The sequence below is a fragment of the Primulina huaijiensis genome, chromosome 8 (genome assembly GCF_012295235.1).
Source record: "Primulina huaijiensis isolate GDHJ02 chromosome 8, ASM1229523v2, whole genome shotgun sequence".
NCBI classification, from domain to species: domain Eukaryota; kingdom Viridiplantae; phylum Streptophyta; class Magnoliopsida; order Lamiales; family Gesneriaceae; genus Primulina; species Primulina huaijiensis.
The window spans coordinates 14,933,518-14,945,464 of record NC_133313.1 but is presented as its reverse complement, the minus strand read 5'-3'; the positions used below and the strand labels follow the sequence as shown (position 1 = coordinate 14,945,464).

The 11,947-nt window shown below is 37.0% G+C and overlaps 1 protein-coding gene and 1 pseudogene across 3 annotated transcripts; both read left to right on the top strand.

Annotated features, from left to right (window-relative positions):
• Positions 1-1,243: 1,243 nt before the first annotated feature.
• On the top strand, positions 1,244-5,995 carry LOC140983601 (uncharacterized). 3 transcript variants are annotated; one of them, XR_012176456.1, is made up of 10 exons: positions 1,244-1,657; positions 2,273-2,335; positions 2,468-2,563; positions 3,308-3,355; positions 4,313-4,384; positions 4,537-4,595; positions 5,043-5,130; positions 5,249-5,413; positions 5,569-5,720; positions 5,873-5,995. XR_012176456.1 is itself a non-coding variant. In XM_073450698.1 (9 exons), the coding sequence occupies exons 1-8, from the start codon at positions 1,346-1,348 to the stop codon at positions 5,393-5,395; spliced, it is 885 nt and encodes a 294-aa protein (XP_073306799.1). In that variant the 5' UTR covers positions 1,244-1,345; the 3' UTR covers positions 5,396-5,413; positions 5,572-5,866. The 3 variants fall into 3 exon arrangements, 2 of the variants coding, with proteins under 2 accessions (XP_073306799.1, XP_073306798.1); XM_073450698.1 differs by lacking the exon at positions 5,873-5,995 and having other exon boundaries at positions 5,572-5,866; XM_073450697.1 differs by lacking the exon at positions 5,873-5,995 and having other exon boundaries at positions 5,569-5,866.
• Positions 5,996-6,820: 825 nt separating this feature from the next.
• LOC140982870 (probable carboxylesterase 18) lies at positions 6,821-9,647 on the top strand (annotated as a pseudogene).
• Positions 9,648-11,947: the final 2,300 nt, after the last annotated feature.

Genomic DNA, 11,947 nt, shown 5'->3' with positions numbered 1-11,947 from the left:
AGTCGGAAAAATGTCCAGTAAGGAGAATTTGATCGTTACAATTTCAGAAACAGTACAGAAACTTCCAAACGGTCATATTCTTGTATCTAACGTATATATCATTGTTGGAGCCTATAAATAAAACATCTTGAAGATCAAACAACAGCTTTTGAAGGAGATTCAAAGCATGTGCAGTTAGTATGAAGAAATCAGCTAGTTGAGAGCACAAACCCTTGTGTGAGGATACATTTGAGATGTACACAGTAACTGATAAATTCCTCACACAAAATCACTCACGCATATACAAGAGAGTTGAACTTCAAATATTAGTTGAGTGAGTCATGCACAAAGACAATAAACTTGTGTATGTAGTTTTTGCATATGAGACATTAAACAATATGTTGATTGTGAGGTGTTGCCTACAACTTGAGAGCTAGGAGTTCAGTTAGGTAGTAGTGTAAGTTCTAAATTGAGTGAGTTTGTACAAAGAGTTGTATAAATCAAAGTCTTCTAGTGGATCCTTTCCAAGGGGAAGAAGGGGTGACGTAGGAGCATTTGAAGTCTCCGAACATCCATAAACAAATTCGTGTCTATTTGTTTATTGCATTTACTTATCATTTTCATAGTTTTAAAGATGTATTGTTGAAGCATTTTATGTGTTTTTCAAATACCAAAATATTGCATACCAAATGTTTGATAAAATGTTTCAACCAAAATATTTTTACTCATTCAACTTGCATATATTTTTTTAAAAAATACTTTACAAAATATTTAATCGGTTTCTACAAAGGATTATTTCGAGTATTTTCTGCTTGATTTCATATCAAACTCGATTTAATTTATCGGTGTTCAATATTTCAAGAATCGAGCTATTGTAGCTCAACGAAAATCCCCCTAATCGATCCTAACTACTATTCATATTATTTCATATTTTGCTAAACCTATCCTTGATTTTTTGCATTATTTAATTGGGATAATAGTTTTTTTGTCCGTTCACTTTTGAACTTTGTTATATTAAGTTTTCAAAAAGATTGACTTTTGTATACAGATTTTTAATTCTCGGTTATTTTGATTCAATAGTTGATGTGTAAAAAAAAATATTGATATAACATCGAAAAATACTTATATGACGTAAAAAAAATTGATGATTTGTTAAATATTATGTTAATAATTAGATCAAAATAATCAAAAATTTAAAATTAATATAATACAATGAGATTTTAAAAAGTTATGGAACAAAAATCCAAAATTGTACAATTTTCCATGTTTAATTTTTGTTGATGTTTCGTAAAATGTACACCTGCCCACGGAGTTTGGAGTTGAAAGCATAATCGGTTCACCCATCAAACCCACGATTGAATCAGCCATGAAATCCAACCTTTCAATCTTGCTGTCCGTAATCCTCTTCCTGTCCATTACGACGTCGTATGGGTTCCAATCTGATGAGATCCTCGTAGACGATGAAGAGTTCGGGCTCGAGGGCGGCCGATCTCCTGACCCTGTTGGAAGCACCCGACCCGTTTCTCCTACTCCTTCTGCCCGTATGAGGTCGTTGGATTCCAGTTCGGATCCGGACTCCAAAGTCCAGTTCACCCTCGAGCACGCCTTCGGCGAGTCCGAGTTCTCACCCGCAGGAAGTTTCTCGGGTAGGCTCAAAACGTGGTCGCATGGTGGCGTGGTACTGTTCCGGCACTTCTACTAGACACACTTGTGCATCAGTGTTGGTTTTTTGTTTAGTTACTGGTTTGTTAATGTATGTGGGTCGAACAAAATTTATTTTTAGCTAGAATATATAATAATAATAATAATGAAGGAAAAACGTGTACCAATTGATGGGAAAAGCATCTCATTAGTAACTGAGATTTTGGGGATAAATTATTCTCAAAGAACTTATTGGAAGGATGCTGAAACAGTTCTGCTAGTTCGAGGACAAGCACTTGAATCAGGTGCAGTGTTTTGTGGCGTAAATCTCCTTTTCATGTGACGCTGATATTCATATGTTTTTCAGATGCAAAAGAAGTTATCCCTTTGGCCTGATTTAGATTAATTGTGAGCTGAATATGCCGATGTATAGTGCAAATCATTAGCACCATTTTGCTCCTTGTATAATTCTGTGATTTTGTTCAAAAGTTTTGTTGGAAATCGATTACGAATAGCAATGTCAAATATTTCCAATTAACATGTATAAAAAGATGATGCCCTGTTCCAAGAGGATAGCGGTCAGCAAATCAATTGTTTGTAACACGTTTTATTGTTTATTGGGATGAACATTAATTTTAGTTATATGTGACAGACACTCACAAAGCTTCGGTTCTCGAGGAACATCTTCACTCAGACGCATAAAGTGGAGTTCAAAGTAAACCCATGTTGCAACTCCGGTCATTGTGACTCGAATTTGAGTGTTACCTTTGAATTTTGAACATATTGGATTTGAGATTTTTCTTCTTCTTACTGGGTGTGACAGACACTTTGCTAAATAATCTTGCAGAGACTTTTGGAAGAAGATGACTTTTATAGGATAAGATTACCTTCCAACCTGTTGAACACTCTTGGAAGAGACTATGTTTTCTCATCTGTTAAGGCGGTGGGTTTGCATATGAATTTGTGTTTGGCACTGGAATGATTTTTACACGTGCATGTTGGAGTGTGTGGTGTGCAATTTGGATTGATATTTAATCTGGCAAGTTTCGCTCAAAGTTTTTGGCCAGCATGTTGAGGTTGGAAAATTAAGTGCAACGGCCTGCCTTAGTTGTGTCTCATTTTTTGTTAGCGGACAGGTTCTAAGATAAAGACTAAGGGTACCTCCAGCTGTATTGACTTTTGATCTTCGTAATTTTTTATGCGCCTCTTTATTTCCCGGCAAGTTCTAGTTGAGTTTGTTCTAGAATAAAAGAAATTTCATTAGTTTCTGAAAAGTGAAAATTAAGTAGGACTTTTTATCTTAGTTCTAGTGGTAGTAATATCTATTCATGATGTTGAGTTCTTAGTCTTTCAACTTGACAACTCGTCATCCAGTTTCTATGTGCATGAACCTTACGTGGAAAATAAACATTATGAACTTACCTTTAATACTGCAGCAATAAACACTCTACCTTTTAACTGGTGTTTTAGCGTTCCATGTGCAATAGCATGAAATAATCCACATGCTAAGTTTAATCCACATGCAATAGCAATAAACATTATGAACTTACCTTTAATCCACATGTTATAAACATACTGACCTGATTTGTTATTGTGTAATCCTAAGTTTGAAATGGCTATTTCGTTGCTTCTATCTGTGTTTTGTAACCATGATATTGTTTTATTTACTGTTCTGCTTGGTTTGCAGAGATGTCTTATTCGGGATACTTTGGATGAGCATTTTGTCATACACATGGTAATAATTTCCTGAACCATGCAATTTTCTGTGGTGAAACATGATGTACCACTGTGATCGAATTGTAGGTCATCATCATGTATACGCATGGATCTCATTGGTCGAAACTTTTGTGGACAAGCATGTTGGTTTATTGAATTCAGAGTTGGCAATTTTCCGATTTCCTCCACTTTCCTGAAATATTATCAGGAAAAAATTGAAATTATTACCATTAACTCTAGGTCATATGAAAGTTCAAAACTTTAAAAGAGAGAAAAAAGCAAAAACTACAGCAATAATTACGGCTCCATTTTCTTCACTTTCGCTACGATTGCCATTGAACTGCTCCCCATGTCCTCCTTGCAACTAACTAGTAACTTTGTATTTTCTAATTTTCTACTTTCGATTCACCCTTTCCTCTGGTCCACACAATAGGAATCAGGTTATTAATCATGTGGTACTTGAAAGACTTTGAAAGAATGAATTGTTGGAAACTTCGTAATGGATGTTGTTTCCGTTACCTTTTGTTTCATTCCCTCAAATTTGGAAATTCATGCATTTTGGATTATAATACTCTATGTTTAACAATGCCTTCCTTCTCTTTAGCATCTGTTCAATCCTTGTGCAAACAAATAAACCAATTTTGAAATTTCCTATGAAGTATTCGGTTCACTAATTTTGAAGTCTTTGCTTTGTCTTTCGTCTAATAATTGATCAACCAAACATTCCTAAAGTCTATTTCTAGGTAATGAGTAAATTATTACCTGAAACAATATATGCTGACCGAGTCACCAAACAATTTAGTTAACTGGATTTGATGACGTCCTCAAATATAACTTGAACGAGGAATTGAAATGTATGTTCTCTTATTGGTCTCTTGGGTGAAGAATTGGCTATGTGATGACTAAGTACACTGTTTTTTTCTTGTCAAGGAGTATCTTTCGATATTTTTGTTTTGAGATTTTGTATGGATGGCAGGAAGGTGTGAATATATTGGCTGTTAATTATGGTTCTCCAGGGTTTTGCCAATATCCCCGCCTGTTAAGATTGGTAAGCTCGTCCTGACAGACCATTAAGAATGTTGGTTACCTTGCATTTGTTTCCCATGTATTCTATATCTCCACTAGTTTTTACTGGTTACTTGGGACTTGTCTTATATTATGTTACTTATTGTTGCTTTGTACGTGCTAATTTTAAATCAGCCTTCAAAGTGGTCTTTTAAGTCTCATACAGTCTTGAAGAGCAGTGATATGGCCCCTAGGTAATATCTTTTTGGCTTGTCAAAATTTACATGTAATATGTATTATTTGAACGAATGATCCCATATGTATTTCGAGTTTATTTTCGGAGTTGAGTGGTTGTTTGTGTGAGTTATTATGTGCCAAGTGCCCAAAATGTTTTTGCCACCGAGCTGATTCATTTAAAGTACCAAATATTCGTATGATTGTTCCAAGTTGAAAGTACAGAATTTTAGGATAAGTGCATATTATTGATGATCACTTGACATATTAAAAATGAAAGATTCAAGACTTGGCAGAAGCTGACCTTCATAATCTTGTCGATGACTCGATTTAAGTAAAATTTTACATGATATAGTTCTAAAATAAGCCTAACCACATTGTAGTAATCTTTTTCAACCTAGAATGCATATTTCTAGCTCATGGTCGTCATAGGAATTATTGTAATTGGAATCAATATTTTGAAGCAGGACTCCAATATTTACAGAAGCAGCAGCTGTTGGTGAAGGTGGACAAGGTGAAGAAATGAAGCCAGAGAGGTCCTTCTGGGCTAAATACGTGAGTTCAAACTGACGCACTCCTTTTTGTTTTGCTATTTAATTTTCCCCTTATCTTCAAGTTAGTGCTTAACGTGGATACGAATACACACTAAATGCTGATGTCATTATTTTCTCAGTGGATGTACTTGATCCCTCTTGGGTTCATTGCCATGAATGCCATGACTCAAGCAATGAACACGCCTGAGGAACAAGCTAATGGACAATCAGCCTCACAGCAGGCGATTGCTGGACGCGGTCAGGCTGCTGCAGTGCGTAGAAGATGATCTATTCTTACAAATTTGGTATGTATTTAATTCATTTTACTTTAGACGTCTTGACCTTTCATCTGTCGGTATCCTTGCTATATCACTGCACAGTTCATTGATCCGAAGCTTTTCTAAAACTATAAGAAGTGCATCCTTAATTCAAATGATTGGTGATTCTGTTTCTATTGCAGCAGGTTGTTTCAGGCATCTGACCTTTTGGTAACGACTTTCTTGACTGGCACAAGAGATCTGTTTTATAAAGAACTAGCGGACTATTTCTGTAAGAAGGTTTACAATGTTTCTTTTAGTGAACTGGCCTTTTTTTTTTTTGGCAGTCTCAACCGTATCTTAAATTGTATCAATGCCTTTCTTTACAAGAAATCTAGTAAGAGCGAGTGAAATTATACTCTACCCTGGAGCTGGAATACTTCTTCCCTATTTGATGATTTAACTTCTTATCTCCAATTCAATAACAATTTGATGTTTAAAAACTAGGAGCCTATGCACCTCTCTCAAATTGTGTGTACAAGTTGCAACTTATTTTTGTTGGTTTTGACCATGTCGGGGAAAATTACATTTTTTGCCTCGTAATTTACATATTTTTCTTTATTTGTTTTATTATCTTTCAATTCACGATTTGAGTCTTGAAACTTGTATATTTTTTTAATTTTATTTCTTTTTCATCATAATAAAGACGATGTTGGGAAATGTTGACGCAGCGTTAGAAATCGCTAACGCGTAAGGTGTTACGTCATCATTACATTGAAGAGACACTAAAATTAAAATGATAAAATAAAATCGTAAATTGATTTACAACTTGAGCAACGATGAAAAATGTACAAATTATAGGATAAAAAGTGTAATTTTTCCGGTCAACGTTGTGCTATGTAGTGTGTTTTCTTTTGCGTGATCGTGGGTAGATATAAGTTTAGCACCAAGATATTTCAATTATAAAAATAACGATTGAGAATCATTTTGTGTACTATTGATAAATTGATACATAAATGATTGAGAATGACTTAATTAGTGCATGATTGAAAGTTAATTTTATTCTTTATTTAAATTGTTTTTAAGTCTAATATTATTATTAAATTTAATTAAGTCTAATATTATTATTAAATTTAATTATATACTTATTTTATTTTTCAAGATTATTTTTAATATTTTTTTAAGGAATGTTTTTAATAATTTTGAAAAAACAAATCAGCATTCATCAATAACGCATTCATAACGAAGCCGACAATTACTACTCTCAAATGGCGATCCTGGAGGAAGCTGTAGCGAAGCTGTAGTAGCCTGAATTTAACTTAATTAACTAAACATGATTAAGTGTATTTTATTAAGTAAATCATGTGTTAATTGACATTGGAACCGCCATAGCTAATTTCAAAAACAATACCCGATTTCAGAAGTCATGGCAGCGTAGGCAGTGGCTAAACAGACATGGCTGAGCAGAAGTGGTTGAGCCGAACTGGTGCAAGGGAATATGTCAGAACTGGTGCTAGAGAATATGTCCGAACTGGGTTGTTGGTTAGGGAGCGGAGTTGGGGGTCGGGATAGTGAGATGAGGTGTCCAGTAACATGTCACAAACCGGGACAGGTGTCTTTGTGCATGTGGCCGAGTGACAGATGACCATACAGGTGTCGAAGTGCATGACATTGTGTTGACCCGTCCATGCATGAAAGGGCTCGGGAGTCCCGAACTGAGGTCTATAAATAGACCATAGGATTTCTCACTGTGAAGTGGGTATTGTGTGTTCTAGCCATCTTAGAGAGCATTCCGGACAGAGCTGAGCAGTCCTGGCAGGTCAGAGCAGAGCAGAGCAGTCCGGACTGGACAGAACAGTCCAGACAGAACTGAGAAGTCCGGACAGAGCAGAGCAGTCCAGAGCAGATCGGACAGAGCAGAGCAGTCCAGGCAGGTCAGAGCAGAGCAGTCCAGGCAGGTCAGAGCAGAGCAGTCCAGACAGAACTGAGTAGTCCGAATAGGATAGAGCAGTCCGGACAGAGCTGAGCAGTCTGGACAGGACATAGCAGAGTAGTCCGGACAGGGCAGCTAGGGAACGAAGCAGTCAGGGAACGAACTGTTCGAACTGGGACATGTTGGAGTCAGAGCATCGTCATCAGCGGGATAACGATGGACGAAGGTTTGGAATTGTATCATTATTATTTCAGGAGTATTTGATACTCTAGTTAAGTCTTTAGATACGTTTTAGTGAAATTTTCATTTGATATATAGGCTTGGACTAGACCTGGTTGTTCTTGGTTTTTTCTGTGGATTAGGATTGCATTGATAGAGGTACAAAAGCATTATCCGAGATATCCTGTTGCATAATTATTTGCTGCATTGATATATGTCTTATGATGCATGCTATTATGTCACGCTTTATGCTGCATGTTACATTTCATGTTGAACCGTATCTTCTTTGAGATAGCCTTTACTGTTGAGTCTCTTTCGAGATAAGCTATATCTTGTGGGGCCGCTCAGACCTATCTTGTAGATGCATGGACACCGAGAGTACACAGTGGCCGACGGGTCGGGAGGGCTTCGGTGATCCGGGACGTTTCAGGTCCACGTCTGATCTTGTAGTGGATGTAGTGACCAAGAGGAGTACCACGCGACACTATCCACTTGGCGCCTCTAGACTGAGCATGTTGAGATCTTTTATGATTCCTGTTTCTTGACTACACTTGTATCATATCATAACATGTGCATGTCATATAGGTTTGTATACTCATGCTTTTGTACTGGGCATTCTTATCGCTGACGTCCTCGGTTTTGTTTATCTTGGACACCCCATTCCCACAGGACAGACTTTAGGTTGGATGGCTCAGGAGGAGGAGAAGGACGTTGAGTAGCCGATTGATTTAGTTTATCAGTACTGTTTTGATTCTATATGGTTGTATCATATATTTTGGTTTGAGTTATTCTGGATTTCGATTGGGTTGTATAACTATTGTTTATTGACTGTTTTCGCAATTATCTCTGATTATTGTTATTTAGGTTAATTGCATACTTAGCTCTTGTTTAGTAGGTGATTTTGGAACGGGTGACTACATTTACTCTCGCTTCCCCTCAGGACCCAAGTCACTCTCTTCCTTCTCAGCATATCACTGGCTTCTCCTACTGCTCCAACGGCACCGTCAACCGCTGCGTCTTCCACCTCCTCGATTACTGTAGGATCAGGGTGCTCCAAACCCTAAGCTCCGCAACAGTCAAGACATCCGACGTCTTCGTTGACTCCTCCTGTGGCCTCAGGTTCCGCCTCTTTGTCCCTAACACTCAACAGTCTGATAATATCCCGGTCATCGTTTTCTTCCATGGTGGGGGTTTCGTGTACTTGGGCCCTGACTTCCACAGCTACGACACCGTCTGTCGTCTTGCGTGTGAGGTCTCCGCTGTGGTTGTCTCCGTGAACTACCTACCGGCGCTTGAGCACCATTACCGGCGCAATACGACGACGGGTTCGACATCATGGAGTTCCTTGACAAGGAGATGGATCGTATCCTGCCGCCTAATGCTGATTTGTAGAGCTGTTTCCTCGCCGGTGATAGCGCCGGAGGGAATCTAGCCCACCACGTACGTGGCCGTGCGAGCGTGTCGCTCAGATTTCACGCATCCCATGATATCATATTTACCCAATATTTTCAGTGAAATAATATATATTAAAAATGAATTTTAAACGCCGAATCAATTATCGGTGGCAGCTGCATACTAGTTGTGGTTTTGGTCGTTTTACGGGTTAATATGGAGTAGATTTCTCGATTTTTGTTTTATATAAAATGATTGGTCAATCATTTTATTTGAAATAAAAATATAAGATATATCAATATCTTTTTATTTTGCAGCGAGATGATCGACCGATCATCTTAAACGAACACAAGAAGAGTTCTACTTTATACTTTTTTATTTTGTAGTAAGATGATCTTATACAAACACAATAAGTGTTTTATTACTGGTGTAGCAGAGTCTCGGTATAATTCAAGAGATAATTTAATTTTTTGCTCAATATGTACCAGCGACGATGGTAGTGACTGCGGGATTCGATTCCCTGAAAGATTGGCAGAAAAGGTATTGCGAGTGGCTCAAGAGATCCGGGAAAGAAGCATATTTCTTCAAGTACCCGACGATGATTCGTGCCTTTTACATTTTTCCTGAGCTTCCTGAATCTAAGCAGCTTGTATTCGAAGCCCGCCCGTTCATTCAAAAGCAATGCTCCAAGCTTAATGTTGAGTAAAGCCACAAATAATCCAAATTTCGGTTATGATGTATCGGTTTGTAACTTTGCATTTTCTAATATTACTTTATTTCATTTGAAAACTTATTTTTAAAATAATATAAAAAGTTATAAACTTGGTTTTTTTTGTTGTTGTGTTTGATTCGATTTAATTCCTGAAACCCGAGTCCCTTGATTGTAGTAAGATATTTTTCTTGACTTACCAAATTTTGGTATATATTATGATTTTTGGTTTTTAAAATAATATTTCTATGGTATACAATCTTATATATTATCTCTCACGGTATTCTTTGTTTTCTAAAACACTCCTTTATATTCCTTAAAAAAAAAAAAAAACCCCTTGATGAGATAATTGTGAAAATACTGTCGTGAAATTCTTATTAAGCTAATCTCTATGTGTAATGGATTTGAGCATTTCAATCTCTCTGTTAATATGCAAATTGTGACAATACCCCTGCGAAAATTCTCTTGAGTTAATACCTCACGTGTAACAGATTTGAGCATTTCAGTCCCTATTTTATATTTTTTTGAGCATGCAGACTCATGTTTCTATGAGAAAATTACGTTAAACACCCATCAACGTTTTTTTTCTTTGTTTTCATTCTTTTTTCCCGTTCAATATATAATTAATTGACGCAGTTAAATCGAAACAATTGTGAGAAACTTTGATTTGTTGTAGAAGATTAGCATTTTTGAGAATTAATTGGCAAAGATGTTGAACAAATTCAAATTCACATTGAGCTAATATCGTTACAAATGGGGTTCGAATTCTCGTTGAGCTAATATCGTTACAAATGGGGCATTAATTTTGTAACGTTCCGAAAATTTAAAGGTCCACGTAAATCACATGCATGCAATTTATTAAATTTCTTTGGTATTTTATTAAATTGTTTTAAAGCATCAAATGCATGTTTATTTTATTAATTTGTGTTTAATTATTTTATGCATTTCATGCATAATTTTTGCATGATAGGATTTAATTCATGAAATTTTTAAAAGTTCATGCATTAGGGTTTCTAAGATGCATTTCGCGGCCGAACGAGGAAAGGAGACCGGGGAATTATCAGGAAAAATCATTTTTTATTACATGATTAATTTTTATTTATTAAAATAAGATGTTTTAAAGGTATTTTTCAAGAAATGGGTTTTGTTGGGTATTTTTACTCGACAGAGCATATTTTTAACGGTACGTAAATTTTATCGAATCAGGGGACTTTTTGAGGGTTCGGCTAATATTTTCAAAAACTTTCCAACATGAAATATTTTTCAGAGTGTGTTTAGATTTAATGAGCCTACTTTTAAGTTTATTGAGCTTAATTATCTTTTTTAAACTTTTAAATAACAATGAGGCCCATTTATTTAATCTTAAACTATATAATTATCACCTAATTATTCTCCTAAGCACTCCACTAAACCTAATTATTCTACATCAGCCTCCCACCCCCCTCCACTCACAAACCTCCTCGTGTATTGTTGCTGCAAAGATTTTCGGTGTCACCATTTTTCACCTCAAGCAAGGACTCTTCCCTTCGGCCGTGTGTCCCTCGAGCGGTTGTTCAAAAATAATCATCAAGGCACGTTTGTACACTCCTTCTCTCATCATGCACTCCAATAGTAGGCTGTAATATATGTATTTGTGTGCATAAGTTTCGATCTGTTCAAAGCCTGCATGTTCGAAAACTTTTCGCATGAAAACCTTGCTTGGTTGGCTTCCAACTCACGTTTTTTGTGTATTGTGTGCAAGGGCTACGAGTGCTGGTCGTTTAGGGGCTGAGCAAGGTGATGAGATGATGTTCTGGGGTTAGAGTTTACGGCAGCTTGCTGTAGGATGAAGAGCCGAGGAGTTGAGCGTGTAGTGCCTCGTTTTGAGATGGGGCTCGGACCAAAGGTGCAATTGACGAGGTGGGGGCATCTCCAGGCCGTGGGCTTGTCTCTGATGAGTCTGAGTCATGATCTGGAAGAGCTTGAACTATGCTACACTACAACAAAAATGGCTTTTCGCAGCGCGCAAATACTCTTTCCGCGGCGCACATTGCACGCTGCGAAATTGCAAGCTGTTGAAAGTTCAAGTTTATCCGCAGGTGCATATGTACGCTGTTAATACAACTATCCGCAACGTGCAATGCACGCCGTTAATATTAAAAAAAATCTAAATATTAGCGACGGTTTTTAAAATAACCGTCGCTAATTTGCGACGGTTCAATACCAAAAATACTGTCGCTAAATTAGCAGCGGTTACTACTCCGTCGCTAAGGGAACGACGGTGTTTAAATTTAGCGACGGTTACAAAACTGTCGCTACATTTAGCGACAGTTCATAAAACCGTCGCTAA

Bases quoted from the DNA above. Each gene is read 5' to 3' on its own strand.
- LOC140983601 (XM_073450698.1), top strand. From the start codon at position 1,346: ATGAAATCCAACCTTTCAATCTTGCTGTCCGTAATCCTCTTCCTGTCC. The intron at 2,336-2,467 runs GTAAACCCATGT...ATAATCTTGCAG, and splicing joins CGCATAAAGTGGAGTTCAAA to AGACTTTTGGAAGAAGATGA. The intron at 4,596-5,042 runs GTAATATCTTTT...ATTTTGAAGCAG, and splicing joins AGCAGTGATATGGCCCCTAG to GACTCCAATATTTACAGAAG.